Here is a 21,547-nt window from a genome sequence, read left to right as displayed (position 1 = left end):
TTAAATTCTTATCTTTTATGTAGGACTTCTATAAGAAAAATTGAACATTATATATACTAGTATATGTTTTGGTGTTTATAAATATCAAGAAAAAATAAAGGNTCTTCCTCTGAAGCCAGAGTGATTTCCCCGGTATGTTTTTCATCGCTGCAGCAACCTGATTTGCAGTGACCTTCATTCTTTAGCTCCATATCACATTTCTCCTCCACTTCCCCTTCTGCGCTGCCACAACAAACCAACTTGGTTTCACAACATACACCGCTTTCCCTGTCCAAACCTTCCTCATTTACCAACACAACATGCTTCTTTTCATGGAAGCTTTGTGTCACTTCTTCTTTGTCCACACAACATGCCGAGGAGCAATCCTGATTGGCTGTATCATCCTCAGAACCCAGGTTAATTTCTCCAGTTTGTTTTTCATCAATGCAGCATCCAGACTTGCAATGTGCTTCAATATTTATCTCCATATCAGATTGTTCTCCCACTTCCCCTTCTGTCTTACCACAACAAACCAGCTTGAGATCACAACTTACACCACTTTCCATGTCCAGAGCTGCCTTCTCATGGCAGGTTTGTTTCTCTGTCGCCTTGTTCTCGCAACATCCTGAGCTACAATCCACAATTGTAACTTCAGCAGTTTGATTTTCACCATCGCAAAAGCCAGACTTGCAGTTTACATTATCTTTAATCATCACTCTCTTCTCCAGGTAAGATGTGTCCTCACTTGAAAGCAACAAACTTGTTTCCTTAACCTTCTCGTTTTTGTCACAACAGCTTGTTTTGCAGGTTTCACCATCCTTTGTCTTCAACTCTATTTCCAAAACAGTTAATTCCTTACCAAGAATCTCCTTCGGCACAATTTCCTCATATTGCTTCTTCTTCTCGCAACGGCCAGACCTGCAGTCTCCAGCACTCTCCATTTCCTGTTTGGGCTTCTCACAACAGCTCTTTGCCACTACTTCCTTACCCTTCTCATTTTTGTTAGCACAACAACCTGAACCACCTTTCATTTTCAGGTCATGTTTGACATGAGTAGTCGACTTCTTGCATGAACTCAATGAAGCTATATCTCCCTCTGGTTTCCTAGTTTTCTCACCGCAACAGCCATCTCTCACAACCTTTACATTGTCTTGCTTCTTATCACCACAACAACCAGAGTGAAAGTGATCAGAACTGGTTGTATGACTTGGTCTCATCATCACCTTCTCTTGAGCTTTCTTGTCACCACAACATCCTGAGTTGCATTCACCATTCCCGCTCTTTGTCAACAAGCCTGCTTCTAAATCTACAACATCATCATCGCCTTCAAGCTTCCTACCATTCAACATAGATGTAGAAGCCCTGTAACACTTTTTGTTCCCAATCTTTTTCTTCTCTCGCAGCAACAACATACTATTGAAAATCACAAGCAGACAAGTCCCTACATCAACCAGTACCGCTGCCCAAATCAAAGGATGACCAGCAAAGGCGAAAGCCAGTATTCCTGCTTTGAAAGTAATGGAAAGAAACACGTTTTGAACAACTTTGCGCCGAGCTCTTCTCGCTAGCTTTATCGCTTGTGGTATCCTCCTTATGTCATTAGACATCAGAATAATATGACCAGTCTGAGTCGCTAGTGCAGAGCCAGAAATCCCCATGGAGATACCAATATCAGCAGTAGCTAAAGCAGGTGCATCATTCACACCGTCCCCTACCATTGCGGTTGGTCCTTCTTTCTTAAACTCTTGTATGATTTTGGATTTATCTTCTGGAAGAAGTTCTCCATGTACAACATCCAAAACATTCCCTAGCTGTTTCATAAAAACATTTCAAGGCTTTACATAACCTCTTGGATTAAGAGAGTAATAAAATTCTGTTTTTAAGTCTCACCTGTTCCTGAGCATGCATCGCCGAGGCTTGACTATCTCCTGTTAGCATTGCGGTTTTGATTCCCATAGATTTCAGTTCTGTCATTGCTTGAGATACACCGGATCTACAAGCATCAGAAAGACTGAAAACTCCAGCTAGTCTTTCACCTACATAAACATATCCCACAGTCTTCCCACCTTTTGTATCAACTTCAATCTCTGGAACTGTCAAAAGAAAGAACAACAGTTAAGTGATCATACTATAGAATATACAAAACCTCATTCCATTGAGTTTGTGTAGCCAATGTACCTGTAGAACAACCAGCACGAGAAGCGATCCTTTTGTTCCCGATGTAGATATCGTTGCCATCAATCTTCCCGTAGATTCCTTCACCTGGAAAGTTCTGGTAGTCCTCAACCTCTTCAGGCCTAGGCTCAACAGAAACAGATTTTGCATGGTCCACGATTGTTGCAGCCATTGGATGACTTGATTTGCTTTCAACACTTGATACCCTGAAAAATTCAATACTCAGTTACAAGTTATCTCACCAAACAGGTTTTGGTCAGAACACATGTTTGTTTGTTTTTTTTACCAGTAAAGCAAGCTGCGTAGGGTTATATCTCTAGAGAGTGACTTGAAATCTATGACGATGAACTCTCCTCTGGTAATAGTCCCAGTTTTGTCGAAAGCAGCGATCTTGATCTTTGAGAGAGTGTCAAGATAATCAGCACTTTTGATCAGAAGCCCTGAAGTAGCCGCTTTAGTAAGTGCACAGAAGGTAGCAACTGGTGTAGAGAGTATAAGCCCACAAGGACAAGCACTGACTAACACAACTAGTGCTAAGTGAAACCAATGGGTGAGGTTGTGAACCTTCATTATAATAGGGACAATTGCAAAGCAAGCTGATATTATGATGATTGCTGAAACATAACAAGAAACACAGAGGTCTTAATATACGCGAATTAAGAACATAAAAAAAAACAAGTTATGGTTATGTTTTTGCTTACCAGGAGTATAGTACTGAGAGCATTTGTCTATTAGTCTCTGAGATTTGGTTTTACTACTCTGAGCTTCTTCTACTAGCTTAGCCATCTTTGCAACCACGCAATCACCAGCTAAAGAAGTTGTTTTCACCGTTACATACCCTGCAAAGTCACATGGATAAAGATCAAAAGACGGAAAGAGACAAAGCTTGAAGTTGTTTTAGAGAGGTTTACATTTACATACCATTTAGATTGATGGTTCCAGCCCAAACCATAGAATCTCTCTGTTTAGGCACAGGAAATGCTTCACCCGTTAAGGTTTTCTCGTCTACTTCACAGTTTCCATCCACCACAATTCCATCAATTGGTATAGTCTCACCGGCTTTAACTGCTACAACTGTGCTAACCTTAACCTCATCTACTTCAACCTCTTCTCCAGTCTCGGCTATTATTGCCTTCTGAGGTGCTAGGCTCATTAAAGACTGCATTACCGAACTCGCCTGAAATTTTACACTTGCCATAATCAGTACTTACATTTGCAACTTCATATCATTATAAAGATAGCAAGAAATTTCAAAATTATTAGTTAACAAACCTTGTAGCTAGCTCTTGTTTCGAGCCAGTCAGCTATGGTGAATAAGAACACAACTGCTGCAGCCTCCATGAAATCTTGCATTGCAAGTGTTGCAATCACTGTGTTGATGAAATTGGACTATTATCAGTTAAAACCTATAACAATCATAACCTCTCAGAGTACAATATTTGTTTTGATAAAATCAAAGAAAGATTCAAGTAACTATATACATTTTCCAAACGAAATAAAATATTCACAAAAGTAAATTCACAGTTAATATGATTTTCTTGCTAATCAGGTTTCCTAAACGGAAATTACAAATAAATTTGACTCAGTTCCATAATCAGCCAATGACGCAGGGTAAGTCTAGTTTAAAAATACAGTTCCAAGTTTCTGAAATAATTTCTTCACTTTTGAGATTTGATGATCTATATTCAATTATTTTATACACTTTTGTTCTTTTCTCTGTTTGAAGCCTTAAAGATGCTTTTTCCATTTTGAGTTGTAGAAAAGCCAATCAAAACCTACTAAAGGTGTTTCCTTCTGTAGCACGTAACTGCAATAAATCTAAAAATGATTATAAAATTGTAAAATATATCTAAAAATGATTATTTCGAGACTTTCTAAAAACTTCGAAAACTAGTCTGGATATTTAGTTTGAAAATTTCTGTAGTTTGGAAAAGGAAAAAAAGAAAAGAAATCTTAATATAATTATTTTGTATTTTTCTTGGGTGTTACATAGAAAATATATATATTTTTAATAAAACATAATTTTCTCTAGTCTTTAATTTTTGTTTCTCTAAGATAAGTAATTCATACAATTTCTGCATCGTCAAAGAGAGAATCCGAGGAAAATTATCCTCATAGAAAATTTTGATTTTAAAATATTTTTGTTCCTATAATTTTTTTCCTAATCTAGAAATGAACTAAATTGAATGGTTTTGTAAACAGAAAAGAGAAAGGCGTCTTCTTCTTTTTTCCATATTTTGAGTGTACCTTTTTGTTATTGCGATATCTTCCACACCAACAACTTTCAAGTCTTTTCACATGTTCATTTTCCCTATATCCTAATAATATCCAAAGAACATTTTTGGTGTTTTCCTTTATCAAAGTTACATTACATGCAGCATATATATAAACCGGTTTTAATGTTCCAGTAACTTATATAACTCAAAGAAACTCTTGTATATACAACAAAATATTCAAACTTAAATTCTTATCTTTTATGTAGGACTTCTATAAGAAAAATTGAACATTATATATACTAGTATATGTTTTGGTGTTTATAAATATCAAGAAAAAATAAAGGAAACTTAAAAAAAAGGTTTCGTGGAGTGTTGGGTTCGCAGGGAAAGCAGTTTTCAAAGCTTTTATAAAGTACCATAAAAGGGCTAAATACAGAATAAAAGACTCGATCACAAGTTTTAAGAAATTATATATATTAGTAGTTTTAAATTTACCACAATTTGCTAAGTTTTCGTTCTTAACAACTAATACTATAAGGTTGTTACATCGATCACGGATAACCATAAACAAAAAAATCATTATATAACACATCACTCTTAAGTCACGGAATAAATATAAATATATATAGAGAAATGTAATAAGAAGTGGTATAAGACAACAAAAAAGAAAGGAAAAAAGTGGTATTACCGGTTATAATGACCAAAATGTTGATGTCGATCCTAAGCCTTTTAATGGAAGCAAAGGCTTTGGCAAGAATCGGATAAATCCCGGCGGCGACTGCTGCGACGGCGATCCAACGTAAAGGCGAGTAGACGAATTTTATGAAGGAGAGAAGGAGAAGTAAGCCNAAAGCCAGACTTGCAGTTTACATTATCTTTAATCATCACTCTCTTCTCCAGGTAAGATGTGTCCTCACTTGAAAGCAACAAACTTGTTTCCTTAACCTTCTCGTTTTTGTCACAACAGCTTGTTTTGCAGGTTTCACCATCCTTTGTCTTCAACTCTATTTCCAAAACAGTTAATTCCTTACCAAGAATCTCCTTCGGCACAATTTCCTCATATTGCTTCTTCTTCTCGCAACGGCCAGACCTGCAGTCTCCAGCACTCTCCATTTCCTGTTTGGGCTTCTCACAACAGCTCTTTGCCACTACTTCCTTACCCTTCTCATTTTTGTTAGCACAACAACCTGAACCACCTTTCATTTTCAGGTCATGTTTGACATGAGTAGTCGACTTCTTGCATGAACTCAATGAAGCTATATCTCCCTCTGGTTTCCTAGTTTTCTCACCGCAACAGCCATCTCTCACAACCTTTACATTGTCTTGCTTCTTATCACCACAACAACCAGAGTGAAAGTGATCAGAACTGGTTGTATGACTTGGTCTCATCATCACCTTCTCTTGAGCTTTCTTGTCACCACAACATCCTGAGTTGCATTCACCATTCCCGCTCTTTGTCAACAAGCCTGCTTCTAAATCTACAACATCATCATCGCCTTCAAGCTTCCTACCATTCAACATAGATGTAGAAGCCCTGTAACACTTTTTGTTCCCAATCTTTTTCTTCTCTCGCAGCAACAACATACTATTGAAAATCACAAGCAGACAAGTCCCTACATCAACCAGTACCGCTGCCCAAATCAAAGGATGACCAGCAAAGGCGAAAGCCAGTATTCCTGCTTTGAAAGTAATGGAAAGAAACACGTTTTGAACAACTTTGCGCCGAGCTCTTCTCGCTAGCTTTATCGCTTGTGGTATCCTCCTTATGTCATTAGACATCAGAATAATATGACCAGTCTGAGTCGCTAGTGCAGAGCCAGAAATCCCCATGGAGATACCAATATCAGCAGTAGCTAAAGCAGGTGCATCATTCACACCGTCCCCTACCATTGCGGTTGGTCCTTCTTTCTTAAACTCTTGTATGATTTTGGATTTATCTTCTGGAAGAAGTTCTCCATGTACAACATCCAAAACATTCCCTAGCTGTTTCATAAAAACATTTCAAGGCTTTACATAACCTCTTGGATTAAGAGAGTAATAAAATTCTGTTTTTAAGTCTCACCTGTTCCTGAGCATGCATCGCCGAGGCTTGACTATCTCCTGTTAGCATTGCGGTTTTGATTCCCATAGATTTCAGTTCTGTCATTGCTTGAGATACACCGGATCTACAAGCATCAGAAAGACTGAAAACTCCAGCTAGTCTTTCACCTACATAAACATATCCCACAGTCTTCCCACCTTTTGTATCAACTTCAATCTCTGGAACTGTCAAAAGAAAGAACAACAGTTAAGTGATCATACTATAGAATATACAAAACCTCATTCCATTGAGTTTGTGTAGCCAATGTACCTGTAGAACAACCAGCACGAGAAGCGATCCTTTTGTTCCCGATGTAGATATCGTTGCCATCAATCTTCCCGTAGATTCCTTCACCTGGAAAGTTCTGGTAGTCCTCAACCTCTTCAGGCCTAGGCTCAACAGAAACAGATTTTGCATGGTCCACGATTGTTGCAGCCATTGGATGACTTGATTTGCTTTCAACACTTGATACCCTGAAAAATTCAATACTCAGTTACAAGTTATCTCACCAAACAGGTTTTGGTCAGAACACATGTTTGTTTGTTTTTTTTACCAGTAAAGCAAGCTGCGTAGGGTTATATCTCTAGAGAGTGACTTGAAATCTATGACGATGAACTCTCCTCTGGTAATAGTCCCAGTTTTGTCGAAAGCAGCGATCTTGATCTTTGAGAGAGTGTCAAGATAATCAGCACTTTTGATCAGAAGCCCTGAAGTAGCCGCTTTAGTAAGTGCACAGAAGGTAGCAACTGGTGTAGAGAGTATAAGCCCACAAGGACAAGCACTGACTAACACAACTAGTGCTAAGTGAAACCAATGGGTGAGGTTGTGAACCTTCATTATAATAGGGACAATTGCAAAGCAAGCTGATATTATGATGATTGCTGAAACATAACAAGAAACACAGAGGTCTTAATATACGCGAATTAAGAACATAAAAAAAAACAAGTTATGGTTATGTTTTTGCTTACCAGGAGTATAGTACTGAGAGCATTTGTCTATTAGTCTCTGAGATTTGGTTTTACTACTCTGAGCTTCTTCTACTAGCTTAGCCATCTTTGCAACCACGCAATCACCAGCTAAAGAAGTTGTTTTCACCGTTACATACCCTGCAAAGTCACATGGATAAAGATCAAAAGACGGAAAGAGACAAAGCTTGAAGTTGTTTTAGAGAGGTTTACATTTACATACCATTTAGATTGATGGTTCCAGCCCAAACCATAGAATCTCTCTGTTTAGGCACAGGAAATGCTTCACCCGTTAAGGTTTTCTCGTCTACTTCACAGTTTCCATCCACCACAATTCCATCAATTGGTATAGTCTCACCGGCTTTAACTGCTACAACTGTGCTAACCTTAACCTCATCTACTTCAACCTCTTCTCCAGTCTCGGCTATTATTGCCTTCTGAGGTGCTAGGCTCATTAAAGACTGCATTACCGAACTCGCCTGAAATTTTACACTTGCCATAATCAGTACTTACATTTGCAACTTCATATCATTATAAAGATAGCAAGAAATTTCAAAATTATTAGTTAACAAACCTTGTAGCTAGCTCTTGTTTCGAGCCAGTCAGCTATGGTGAATAAGAACACAACTGCTGCAGCCTCCATGAAATCTTGCATTGCAAGTGTTGCAATCACTGTGTTGATGAAATTGGACTATTATCAGTTAAAACCTATAACAATCATAACCTCTCAGAGTACAATATTTGTTTTGATAAAATCAAAGAAAGATTCAAGTAACTATATACATTTTCCAAACGAAATAAAATATTCACAAAAGTAAATTCACAGTTAATATGATTTTCTTGCTAATCAGGTTTCCTAAACGGAAATTACAAATAAATTTGACTCAGTTCCATAATCAGCCAATGACGCAGGGTAAGTCTAGTTTAAAAATACAGTTCCAAGTTTCTGAAATAATTTCTTCACTTTTGAGATTTGATGATCTATATTCAATTATTTTATACACTTTTGTTCTTTTCTCTGTTTGAAGCCTTAAAGATGCTTTTTCCATTTTGAGTTGTAGAAAAGCCAATCAAAACCTACTAAAGGTGTTTCCTTCTGTAGCACGTAACTGCAATAAATCTAAAAATGATTATAAAATTGTAAAATATATCTAAAAATGATTATTTCGAGACTTTCTAAAAACTTCGAAAACTAGTCTGGATATTTAGTTTGAAAATTTCTGTAGTTTGGAAAAGGAAAAAAAGAAAAGAAATCTTAATATAATTATTTTGTATTTTTCTTGGGTGTTACATAGAAAATATATATATTTTTAATAAAACATAATTTTCTCTAGTCTTTAATTTTTGTTTCTCTAAGATAAGTAATTCATACAATTTCTGCATCGTCAAAGAGAGAATCCGAGGAAAATTATCCTCATAGAAAATTTTGATTTTAAAATATTTTTGTTCCTATAATTTTTTTCCTAATCTAGAAATGAACTAAATTGAATGGTTTTGTAAACAGAAAAGAGAAAGGCGTCTTCTTCTTTTTTCCATATTTTGAGTGTACCTTTTTGTTATTGCGATATCTTCCACACCAACAACTTTCAAGTCTTTTCACATGTTCATTTTCCCTATATCCTAATAATATCCAAAGAACATTTTTGGTGTTTTCCTTTATCAAAGTTACATTACATGCAGCATATATATAAACCGGTTTTAATGTTCCAGTAACTTATATAACTCAAAGAAACTCTTGTATATACAACAAAATATTCAAACTTAAATTCTTATCTTTTATGTAGGACTTCTATAAGAAAAATTGAACATTATATATACTAGTATATGTTTTGGTGTTTATAAATATCAAGAAAAAATAAAGGAAACTTAAAAAAAAGGTTTCGTGGAGTGTTGGGTTCGCAGGGAAAGCAGTTTTCAAAGCTTTTATAAAGTACCATAAAAGGGCTAAATACAGAATAAAAGACTCGATCACAAGTTTTAAGAAATTATATATATTAGTAGTTTTAAATTTACCACAATTTGCTAAGTTTTCGTTCTTAACAACTAATACTATAAGGTTGTTACATCGATCACGGATAACCATAAACAAAAAAATCATTATATAACACATCACTCTTAAGTCACGGAATAAATATAAATATATATAGAGAAATGTAATAAGAAGTGGTATAAGACAACAAAAAAGAAAGGAAAAAAGTGGTATTACCGGTTATAATGACCAAAATGTTGATGTCGATCCTAAGCCTTTTAATGGAAGCAAAGGCTTTGGCAAGAATCGGATAAATCCCGGCGGCGACTGCTGCGACGGCGATCCAACGTAAAGGCGAGTAGACGAATTTTATGAAGGAGAGAAGGAGAAGTAAGCCGGAAACCACCGCGAAGGGGCTTGGCCATTTGTTCTTGAAGTTTGTTTCTCCGTTTACTCTCACGTTTGCTTCTAACCTAGCTTGGTTCAGTGCCTTAGCTACAACACAAATTTTCTCAGAATTAAATCATTAATTAACAAATGTGGAAGAATACTTAAAAAAAAAAACTAAGTGAGGGAAAAAGACAAATAATTAGCCTATTTTAAAAATTAAAATTTAAATACCTAAACCATAACTTGAAAGTAGTGTATTTTTCTTGGTTCTGAGAATAGTACTTTTATTTGATTATTTTAACTTTAATGTCTGTTATGGAATATGTTGTTTTGTAAAATTATAAAATATAGTTACGTAACGAGTATGAACCACTTCCTATTAAATATTCGTATCAAAAGATTTGGTAAGTATCTCGACAGGCTTNCTATATCTCCCTCTGGTTTCCTAGTTTTCTCACCGCAACAGCCATCTCTCACAACCTTTACATTGTCTTGCTTCTTATCACCACAACAACCAGAGTGAAAGTGATCAGAACTGGTTGTATGACTTGGTCTCATCATCACCTTCTCTTGAGCTTTCTTGTCACCACAACATCCTGAGTTGCATTCACCATTCCCGCTCTTTGTCAACAAGCCTGCTTCTAAATCTACAACATCATCATCGCCTTCAAGCTTCCTACCATTCAACATAGATGTAGAAGCCCTGTAACACTTTTTGTTCCCAATCTTTTTCTTCTCTCGCAGCAACAACATACTATTGAAAATCACAAGCAGACAAGTCCCTACATCAACCAGTACCGCTGCCCAAATCAAAGGATGACCAGCAAAGGCGAAAGCCAGTATTCCTGCTTTGAAAGTAATGGAAAGAAACACGTTTTGAACAACTTTGCGCCGAGCTCTTCTCGCTAGCTTTATCGCTTGTGGTATCCTCCTTATGTCATTAGACATCAGAATAATATGACCAGTCTGAGTCGCTAGTGCAGAGCCAGAAATCCCCATGGAGATACCAATATCAGCAGTAGCTAAAGCAGGTGCATCATTCACACCGTCCCCTACCATTGCGGTTGGTCCTTCTTTCTTAAACTCTTGTATGATTTTGGATTTATCTTCTGGAAGAAGTTCTCCATGTACAACATCCAAAACATTCCCTAGCTGTTTCATAAAAACATTTCAAGGCTTTACATAACCTCTTGGATTAAGAGAGTAATAAAATTCTGTTTTTAAGTCTCACCTGTTCCTGAGCATGCATCGCCGAGGCTTGACTATCTCCTGTTAGCATTGCGGTTTTGATTCCCATAGATTTCAGTTCTGTCATTGCTTGAGATACACCGGATCTACAAGCATCAGAAAGACTGAAAACTCCAGCTAGTCTTTCACCTACATAAACATATCCCACAGTCTTCCCACCTTTTGTATCAACTTCAATCTCTGGAACTGTCAAAAGAAAGAACAACAGTTAAGTGATCATACTATAGAATATACAAAACCTCATTCCATTGAGTTTGTGTAGCCAATGTACCTGTAGAACAACCAGCACGAGAAGCGATCCTTTTGTTCCCGATGTAGATATCGTTGCCATCAATCTTCCCGTAGATTCCTTCACCTGGAAAGTTCTGGTAGTCCTCAACCTCTTCAGGCCTAGGCTCAACAGAAACAGATTTTGCATGGTCCACGATTGTTGCAGCCATTGGATGACTTGATTTGCTTTCAACACTTGATACCCTGAAAAATTCAATACTCAGTTACAAGTTATCTCACCAAACAGGTTTTGGTCAGAACACATGTTTGTTTGTTTTTTTTACCAGTAAAGCAAGCTGCGTAGGGTTATATCTCTAGAGAGTGACTTGAAATCTATGACGATGAACTCTCCTCTGGTAATAGTCCCAGTTTTGTCGAAAGCAGCGATCTTGATCTTTGAGAGAGTGTCAAGATAATCAGCACTTTTGATCAGAAGCCCTGAAGTAGCCGCTTTAGTAAGTGCACAGAAGGTAGCAACTGGTGTAGAGAGTATAAGCCCACAAGGACAAGCACTGACTAACACAACTAGTGCTAAGTGAAACCAATGGGTGAGGTTGTGAACCTTCATTATAATAGGGACAATTGCAAAGCAAGCTGATATTATGATGATTGCTGAAACATAACAAGAAACACAGAGGTCTTAATATACGCGAATTAAGAACATAAAAAAAAACAAGTTATGGTTATGTTTTTGCTTACCAGGAGTATAGTACTGAGAGCATTTGTCTATTAGTCTCTGAGATTTGGTTTTACTACTCTGAGCTTCTTCTACTAGCTTAGCCATCTTTGCAACCACGCAATCACCAGCTAAAGAAGTTGTTTTCACCGTTACATACCCTGCAAAGTCACATGGATAAAGATCAAAAGACGGAAAGAGACAAAGCTTGAAGTTGTTTTAGAGAGGTTTACATTTACATACCATTTAGATTGATGGTTCCAGCCCAAACCATAGAATCTCTCTGTTTAGGCACAGGAAATGCTTCACCCGTTAAGGTTTTCTCGTCTACTTCACAGTTTCCATCCACCACAATTCCATCAATTGGTATAGTCTCACCGGCTTTAACTGCTACAACTGTGCTAACCTTAACCTCATCTACTTCAACCTCTTCTCCAGTCTCGGCTATTATTGCCTTCTGAGGTGCTAGGCTCATTAAAGACTGCATTACCGAACTCGCCTGAAATTTTACACTTGCCATAATCAGTACTTACATTTGCAACTTCATATCATTATAAAGATAGCAAGAAATTTCAAAATTATTAGTTAACAAACCTTGTAGCTAGCTCTTGTTTCGAGCCAGTCAGCTATGGTGAATAAGAACACAACTGCTGCAGCCTCCATGAAATCTTGCATTGCAAGTGTTGCAATCACTGTGTTGATGAAATTGGACTATTATCAGTTAAAACCTATAACAATCATAACCTCTCAGAGTACAATATTTGTTTTGATAAAATCAAAGAAAGATTCAAGTAACTATATACATTTTCCAAACGAAATAAAATATTCACAAAAGTAAATTCACAGTTAATATGATTTTCTTGCTAATCAGGTTTCCTAAACGGAAATTACAAATAAATTTGACTCAGTTCCATAATCAGCCAATGACGCAGGGTAAGTCTAGTTTAAAAATACAGTTCCAAGTTTCTGAAATAATTTCTTCACTTTTGAGATTTGATGATCTATATTCAATTATTTTATACACTTTTGTTCTTTTCTCTGTTTGAAGCCTTAAAGATGCTTTTTCCATTTTGAGTTGTAGAAAAGCCAATCAAAACCTACTAAAGGTGTTTCCTTCTGTAGCACGTAACTGCAATAAATCTAAAAATGATTATAAAATTGTAAAATATATCTAAAAATGATTATTTCGAGACTTTCTAAAAACTTCGAAAACTAGTCTGGATATTTAGTTTGAAAATTTCTGTAGTTTGGAAAAGGAAAAAAAGAAAAGAAATCTTAATATAATTATTTTGTATTTTTCTTGGGTGTTACATAGAAAATATATATATTTTTAATAAAACATAATTTTCTCTAGTCTTTAATTTTTGTTTCTCTAAGATAAGTAATTCATACAATTTCTGCATCGTCAAAGAGAGAATCCGAGGAAAATTATCCTCATAGAAAATTTTGATTTTAAAATATTTTTGTTCCTATAATTTTTTTCCTAATCTAGAAATGAACTAAATTGAATGGTTTTGTAAACAGAAAAGAGAAAGGCGTCTTCTTCTTTTTTCCATATTTTGAGTGTACCTTTTTGTTATTGCGATATCTTCCACACCAACAACTTTCAAGTCTTTTCACATGTTCATTTTCCCTATATCCTAATAATATCCAAAGAACATTTTTGGTGTTTTCCTTTATCAAAGTTACATTACATGCAGCATATATATAAACCGGTTTTAATGTTCCAGTAACTTATATAACTCAAAGAAACTCTTGTATATACAACAAAATATTCAAACTTAAATTCTTATCTTTTATGTAGGACTTCTATAAGAAAAATTGAACATTATATATACTAGTATATGTTTTGGTGTTTATAAATATCAAGAAAAAATAAAGGAAACTTAAAAAAAAGGTTTCGTGGAGTGTTGGGTTCGCAGGGAAAGCAGTTTTCAAAGCTTTTATAAAGTACCATAAAAGGGCTAAATACAGAATAAAAGACTCGATCACAAGTTTTAAGAAATTATATATATTAGTAGTTTTAAATTTACCACAATTTGCTAAGTTTTCGTTCTTAACAACTAATACTATAAGGTTGTTACATCGATCACGGATAACCATAAACAAAAAAATCATTATATAACACATCACTCTTAAGTCACGGAATAAATATAAATATATATAGAGAAATGTAATAAGAAGTGGTATAAGACAACAAAAAAGAAAGGAAAAAAGTGGTATTACCGGTTATAATGACCAAAATGTTGATGTCGATCCTAAGCCTTTTAATGGAAGCAAAGGCTTTGGCAAGAATCGGATAAATCCCGGCGGCGACTGCTGCGACGGCGATCCAACGTAAAGGCGAGTAGACGAATTTTATGAAGGAGAGAAGGAGAAGTAAGCCGGAAACCACCGCGAAGGGGCTTGGCCATTTGTTCTTGAAGTTTGTTTCTCCGTTTACTCTCACGTTTGCTTCTAACCTAGCTTGGTTCAGTGCCTTAGCTACAACACAAATTTTCTCAGAATTAAATCATTAATTAACAAATGTGGAAGAATACTTAAAAAAAAAAACTAAGTGAGGGAAAAAGACAAATAATTAGCCTATTTTAAAAATTAAAATTTAAATACCTAAACCATAACTTGAAAGTAGTGTATTTTTCTTGGTTCTGAGAATAGTACTTTTATTTGATTATTTTAACTTTAATGTCTGTTATGGAATATGTTGTTTTGTAAAATTATAAAATATAGTTACGTAACGAGTATGAACCACTTCCTATTAAATATTCGTATCAAAAGATTTGGTAAGTATCTCGACAGGCTTTTTCTAACAACTTTTTTCCTATACAAGGTTTTGGAAATTAGATCTACCTATATATGATGTCAATTAGATATATTGCTCACACACGTATCATGCGTTATACATATGCATAATGCATGTATTAGGTGAGTTATAATATTCCAAAAAACATTATGGTAAAAGGTAGTATTAGAATAAGCAAAATTTAAATCATGTACATATTATTAAAAAAAAAACATGTATCGTTTATAAACTTTATATCATTGCCGTTATTATGCCAAAGTTGCGTTTATGTAGAGATGTTATCATTTTCAATTTGTAAGATTTCTAGATACCGTTTGACTTATTCACAATCATTAGTTATACAAGCTGAACGAGTTTCATGGAAAGAATACAAAAAATTTAGTAACGGTTTATCCTATTTTGTTGTTAGAACAAAAAAAAACTATTAATTATAAAATTTACATTTAGCTTCAACCGAGAAACAAAAATTAAGAAAACAGCCATTTTACCCCACTTAAAGCAGAACACAGAAATCAAAGTAAAGCCATTAGAAAAGGGTAGTTTGGTTAAAGAAAGATTAGTGGTAGAACATTTACACTTTTTAATTGAAGTGACTTGTTGGATCACATATTTTGACAATCTAGTGATCAAAAATGGCGTTTGCGTATGAAACCATGACGTGAAACTATTACGTGAAATCCACTGATTAAAGAGATTTAAATTAAACAACAAATGAAGTGAGATTTTCGTATGAAAAACGAATTAATTATTTGATAGTTTAATTATTATTTTTTGGCTGGGGAAAATAAAAATTAAAATAATTTTTAAGACTAATGATATTACCAATTTGGAAGGGGGAGATGAGGAGGCTGTCGTGAACAACGATCACGGTTCGCGACGGAACGATGACGGAAAAATCTTTAACGCCATCAAGAGACTTGAGAATGTTTTCGATAATAGGAACCTCTGATGTACNGACAGTCTTCCCACCTTTGGTATCAACTTCAATCTCTGGAACTGTCAAAGAAAGAACAGTTAAGTGATTATACTATAGAATATACAAAACATCATTCCATTGAGTTTGTGTAGCCAATGTACCTGTTGAACAACCAGCTCGAGAAGCAATCCTTTTGTTCCCAATGTAGATATCGTTGCCATCAATCTTTCCGTAGATACCTTCACCTGGAAAGTTCTGGTAGTCCTCAACCTCTTCTGGCTTAGGCTCAACAGAAACAGATTTCGCATGGTCCACGATTGTTGCAGCCATTGGATGACTTGATTTGCTTTCAACACTTGATACCCTAAAACATTTTATAACAAGAAATTTCTCAGTCACAAGCTATCTCACCAAACTGGTTTTGGTCAGAACACAAGTTTTCTTGTTTTTTTTTTTACCAGTAAAGCAAGCTGCGTAGGGTTATATCTCTAGAGAGTGACTTGAAATCTATGACGATGAACTCTCCTCTGGTAATAGTCCCAGTTTTGTCGAAAGCAGCGATCTTGATCTTTGAGAGAGTGTCAAGATAATCAGCACTTTTGATCAGAAGCCCTGAAGTAGCCGCTTTAGTAAGTGCACAGAAGGTAGCAACTGGTGTAGAGAGTATAAGCCCACAGGGACAAGCACTGACTAACACAACTAGTGCTAAGTGAAACCAATGGGTGAGGTTGTGAACCTTCATTATAATAGGGACAATTGCAAAGCCAGCTGATATTATGATGATTGCTGAAACATAACAAGAAACACAGAGGTCTTAATATACGCGAATTAAGAACATAAAAAAAAACAAGTTATGGTTATGTTTTTGCTTACCAGGAGTATAGTACTGAGAGCATTTGTCTATTAGTCTCTGAGATTTGGTTTTACTACTCTGAGCTTCTTCTACTAGCTTAGCCATCTTTGCAACCACGCAATCACCAGCTAAAGAAGTTGTTTTCACCGTTACATACCCTGCAAAGTCACATGGATAAAGATCAAAAGACGGAAAGAGACAAAGCTTGAAGTTGTTTTAGAGAGGTTTACATTTACATACCATTTAGATTGATGGTTCCAGCCCAAACCATAGAATCTCTCTGTTTAGGCACAGGAAATGCTTCACCCGTTAAGGTTTTCTCGTCTACTTCACAGTTTCCATCCACCACAATTCCATCAATTGGTATAGTCTCACCGGCTTTAACTGCTACAACTGTGCTAACCTTAACCTCATCTACTTCAACCTCTTCTCCAGTCTCGGCTATTATTGCCTTCTGAGGTGCTAGGCTCATTAAAGACTGCATTACCGAACTCGCCTGAAATTTTACACTTGCCATAATCAGTACTTACATTTGCAACTTCATATCATTATAAAGATAGCAAGAAATTTCAAAATTATTAGTTAACAAACCTTGTAGCTAGCTCTTGTTTCGAGCCAGTCAGCTATGGTGAATAAGAACACAACTGCTGCAGCCTCCATGAAATCTTGCATTGCAAGTGTTGCAATCACTGTGTTGATGAAATTGGACTATTATCAGTTAAAACCTATAACAATCATAACCTCTCAGAGTACAATATTTGTTTTGATAAAATCAAAGAAAGATTCAAGTAACTATATACATTTTCCAAACGAAATAAAATATTCACAAAAGTAAATTCACAGTTAATATGATTTTCTTGCTAATCAGGTTTCCTAAACGGAAATTACAAATAAATTTGACTCAGTTCCATAATCAGCCAATGACGCAGGGTAAGTCTAGTTTAAAAATACAGTTCCAAGTTTCTGAAATAATTTCTTCACTTTTGAGATTTGATGATCTATATTCAATTATTTTATACACTTTTGTTCTTTTCTCTGTTTGAAGCCTTAAAGATGCTTTTTCCATTTTGAGTTGTAGAAAAGCCAATCAAAACCTACTAAAGGTGTTTCCTTCTGTAGCACGTAACTGCAATAAATCTAAAAATGATTATAAAATTGTAAAATATATCTAAAAATGATTATTTCGAGACTTTCTAAAAACTTCGAAAACTAGTCTGGATATTTAGTTTGAAAATTTCTGTAGTTTGGAAAAGGAAAAAAAGAAAAGAAATCTTAATATAATTATTTTGTATTTTTCTTGGGTGTTACATAGAAAATATATATATTTTTAATAAAACATAATTTTCTCTAGTCTTTAATTTTTGTTTCTCTAAGATAAGTAATTCATACAATTTCTGCATCGTCAAAGAGAGAATCCGAGGAAAATTATCCTCATAGAAAATTTTGATTTTAAAATATTTTTGTTCCTATAATTTTTTTCCTAATCTAGAAATGAACTAAATTGAATGGTTTTGTAAACAGAAAAGAGAAAGGCGTCTTCTTCTTTTTTCCATATTTTGAGTGTACCTTTTTGTTATTGCGATATCTTCCACACCAACAACTTTCAAGTCTTTTCACATGTTCATTTTCCCTATATCCTAATAATATCCAAAGAACATTTTTGGTGTTTTCCTTTATCAAAGTTACATTACATGCAGCATATATATAAACCGGTTTTAATGTTCCAGTAACTTATATAACTCAAAGAAACTCTTGTATATACAACAAAATATTCAAACTTAAATTCTTATCTTTTATGTAGGACTTCTATAAGAAAAATTGAACATTATATATACTAGTATATGTTTTGGTGTTTATAAATATCAAGAAAAAATAAAGGAAACTTAAAAAAAAGGTTTCGTGGAGTGTTGGGTTCGCAGGGAAAGCAGTTTTCAAAGCTTTTATAAAGTACCATAAAAGGGCTAAATACAGAATAAAAGACTCGATCACAAGTTTTAAGAAATTATATATATTAGTAGTTTTAAATTTACCACAATTTGCTAAGTTTTCGTTCTTAACAACTAATACTATAAGGTTGTTACATCGATCACGGATAACCATAAACAAAAAAATCATTATATAACACATCACTCTTAAGTCACGGAATAAATATAAATATATATAGAGAAATGTAATAAGAAGTGGTATAAGACAACAAAAAAGAAAGGAAAAAAGTGGTATTACCGGTTATAATGACCAAAATGTTGATGTCGATCCTAAGCCTTTTAATGGAAGCAAAGGCTTTGGCAAGAATCGGATAAATCCCGGCGGCGACTGCTGCGACGGCGATCCAACGTAAAGGCGAGTAGACGAATTTTATGAAGGAGAGAAGGAGAAGTAAGCCGGAAACCACCGCGAAGGGGCTTGGCCATTTGTTCTTGAAGTTTGTTTCTCCGTTTACTCTCACGTTTGCTTCTAACCTAGCTTGGTTCAGTGCCTTAGCTACAACACAAATTTTCTCAGAATTAAATCATTAATTAACAAATGTGGAAGAATACTTAAAAAAAAAAACTAAGTGAGGGAAAAAGACAAATAATTAGCCTATTTTAAAAATTAAAATTTAAATACCTAAACCATAACTTGAAAGTAGTGTATTTTTCTTGGTTCTGAGAATAGTACTTTTATTTGATTATTTTAACTTTAATGTCTGTTATGGAATATGTTGTTTTGTAAAATTATAAAATATAGTTACGTAACGAGTATGAACCACTTCCTATTAAATATTCGTATCAAAAGATTTGGTAAGTATCTCGACAGGCTTTTTCTAACAACTTTTTTCCTATACAAGGTTTTGGAAATTAGATCTACCTATATATGATGTCAATTAGATATATTGCTCACACACGTATCATGCGTTATACATATGCATAATGCATGTATTAGGTGAGTTATAATATTCCAAAAAACATTATGGTAAAAGGTAGTATTAGAATAAGCAAAATTTAAATCATGTACATATTATTAAAAAAAAAACATGTATCGTTTATAAACTTTATATCATTGCCGTTATTATGCCAAAGTTGCGTTTATGTAGAGATGTTATCATTTTCAATTTGTAAGATTTCTAGATACCGTTTGACTTATTCACAATCATTAGTTATACAAGCTGAACGAGTTTCATGGAAAGAATACAAAAAATTTAGTAACGGTTTATCCTATTTTGTTGTTAGAACAAAAAAAAACTATTAATTATAAAATTTACATTTAGCTTCAACCGAGAAACAAAAATTAAGAAAACAGCCATTTTACCCCACTTAAAGCAGAACACAGAAATCAAAGTAAAGCCATTAGAAAAGGGTAGTTTGGTTAAAGAAAGATTAGTGGTAGAACATTTACACTTTTTAATTGAAGTGACTTGTTGGATCACATATTTTGACAATCTAGTGATCAAAAATGGCGTTTGCGTATGAAACCATGACGTGAAACTATTACGTGAAATCCACTGATTAAAGAGATTTAAATTAAACAACAAATGAAGTGAGATTTTCGTATGAAAAACGAATTAATTATTTGATAGTTTAATTATTATTTTTTGGCTGGGGAAAATAAAAATTAAAATAATTTTTAAGACTAATGATATTACCAATTTGGAAGGGGGAGATGAGGAGGCTGTCGTGAACAACGATCACGGTTCGCGACGGAACGATGACGGAAAAATCTTTAACGCCATCAAGAGACTTGAGAATGTTTTCGATAATAGGAACCTCTGATGTACAACAGATTCCAAGAACGTCGAAGTAACTCTTTTGCAACTTCTTCACTTTCTTTTTCTCTTCTTCTTTGTTTTGTGACGACGCCATTTTCTGTTTTAAAAGTTGATCAAAACAACTAAATCATTATTGATTTATACATAGGCTTTAACTATGGCTTTACTTTACTACTGTTTTTGAGGAGGAAAAAAAGAAGAAAGCAAAAAACTTTTTTGAAGTGTTGGCTTAAATGTCAATTAGAAGATTTTGTTCATTTCTTTTTTAAAAGGATGAAACTTTGGATATGGGTTTTTGTGGTTTCTTCTTGAAAATGCTTACTTATTAGAACAAAAATACAAAAATAATTAAAGATCAGGCCAACTAATTTTCACTATCTCGTTTTTTTTTTTATAAAAAAGTTTCAACTACGAGGACGAAGACGAATCAACTTTTGCCTATTCTCTTTTGGAATCCAAGAATTGCAAGAGAAGAAGAGCGTTTTGTTTTAGATCACTTCTCATGAAATATATGTGAATCAAGAAGTAGAAAATTACCAGAGATCAGAGATAAGATTACAAGCTAGTATAGTAGCAAAGAGGAGAAGCTGAGAAGAAAGGCCGGACTGGTTTGGTTTGGATCGGTTGGAACAGATTAGGTTTAAGCATAAAAGGTTGGGAGAGGGAGTGAGAGAAGTGTTAGAAGAACCTTGAGAAGAAGATTTGAGGTGAAGAGGTCTAGAAAATGGTAATTGCTTATATAGGCAGACAACTAAGAATGTTAGATGAAAGATGATTGGTTGGTTTCTTTATCATTTTTTCGAAACTATCAAATATATTTATGGATAATGAATTCTATTTAATTGTTTTCCAGGGGTAAGAATTTCAAGACTTATAATTTGTTCTTTTTTTTCTATCAGGTAAATTAAGAGTGTTCCAAAATCCATGCTTTGTTTTTCCAAAATTACCACGAAATTTTTATGATTATCAAAAATGCCACAATGTTATTGGCAAAGGCTAAGAGGGTACCAAGTGATACAAGAATCATTACTAAAAAATTTAAACCTTTCTTAAACCTAAATTTATTATATACTACTATCTATATTATTATTTTTGAAGTACATTTTGGTTTATGCCCTTTTGATTTTACTTATTTTTTTTTTTTACAATATTAACCCCTAAAATAATTCCATAAATAACATTGCAGAGAAACTCAAATACTAAACTTTCTTAAATTGACCAACATTTGTTACATTTATTGCCATAAAATCTTAACAACATCT

General features: G+C 34.5%; 3 protein-coding genes across 3 annotated transcripts in view; all 3 read right to left on the bottom strand.

The window, feature by feature from the left end:
* The window catches only part of LOC104701108 (putative cadmium/zinc-transporting ATPase HMA4), a 31,063-nt gene extending 10,049 nt beyond the window's left edge, over positions 1–21,014 (bottom strand). Inside the window, exons 1-10 of the mRNA XM_019229171.1 lie at positions 20,823–21,014; positions 20,163–20,382; positions 18,764–19,021; positions 17,132–17,229; positions 16,781–17,036; positions 16,561–16,698; positions 16,146–16,473; positions 15,849–16,051; positions 11,006–11,208; positions 10,215–10,926 (exon numbers count right to left, since the gene is read on the bottom strand). Of these exons, the coding sequence (XP_019084716.1) occupies positions 10,215–10,926; positions 11,006–11,208; positions 15,849–16,051; positions 16,146–16,473; positions 16,561–16,698; positions 16,781–17,036; positions 17,132–17,229; positions 18,764–19,021; positions 20,163–20,379 (2,413 nt within the window). The 5' untranslated portion in view covers positions 20,380–20,382; positions 20,823–21,014. The remainder of the gene's footprint in view (positions 1–10,214; positions 10,927–11,005; positions 11,209–15,848; positions 16,052–16,145; positions 16,474–16,560; positions 16,699–16,780; positions 17,037–17,131; positions 17,230–18,763; positions 19,022–20,162; positions 20,383–20,822) is intronic.
* Positions 99–5,142, bottom strand: LOC109124976 (putative cadmium/zinc-transporting ATPase HMA4; the record flags this gene model as incomplete). Its single annotated transcript, XM_019240160.1, has 8 exons — positions 5,059–5,142; positions 3,427–3,560; positions 3,076–3,331; positions 2,856–2,993; positions 2,441–2,768; positions 2,158–2,360; positions 1,870–2,072; positions 99–1,790 (listed from the first exon to the last, which is right to left on the bottom strand). Coding segments are annotated over exons 2-8 (2,901 nt in total), but the record flags the coding sequence as incomplete, so codon positions are not given.
* LOC109129450 (putative cadmium/zinc-transporting ATPase HMA4) lies at positions 5,100–9,901 on the bottom strand. The gene is made up of 8 exons (XM_019238402.1): positions 9,622–9,901; positions 7,990–8,087; positions 7,639–7,894; positions 7,419–7,556; positions 7,004–7,331; positions 6,721–6,923; positions 6,433–6,635; positions 5,100–6,353 (listed from the first exon to the last, which is right to left on the bottom strand). Exons 2-8 carry the CDS (start codon positions 8,068–8,070, stop codon positions 5,100–5,102), a joined length of 2,463 nt encoding a protein of 820 aa, XP_019093947.1. The 5' UTR covers positions 8,071–8,087; positions 9,622–9,901.

This window comes from Camelina sativa, chromosome 1 (assembly GCF_000633955.1).
Source record: "Camelina sativa cultivar DH55 chromosome 1, Cs, whole genome shotgun sequence".
Lineage (NCBI taxonomy): Eukaryota > Viridiplantae > Streptophyta > Magnoliopsida > Brassicales > Brassicaceae > Camelina > Camelina sativa.
Note: the sequence above shows the minus strand (reverse complement) of the source record. Positions and strands in the feature narration are given on the sequence as shown.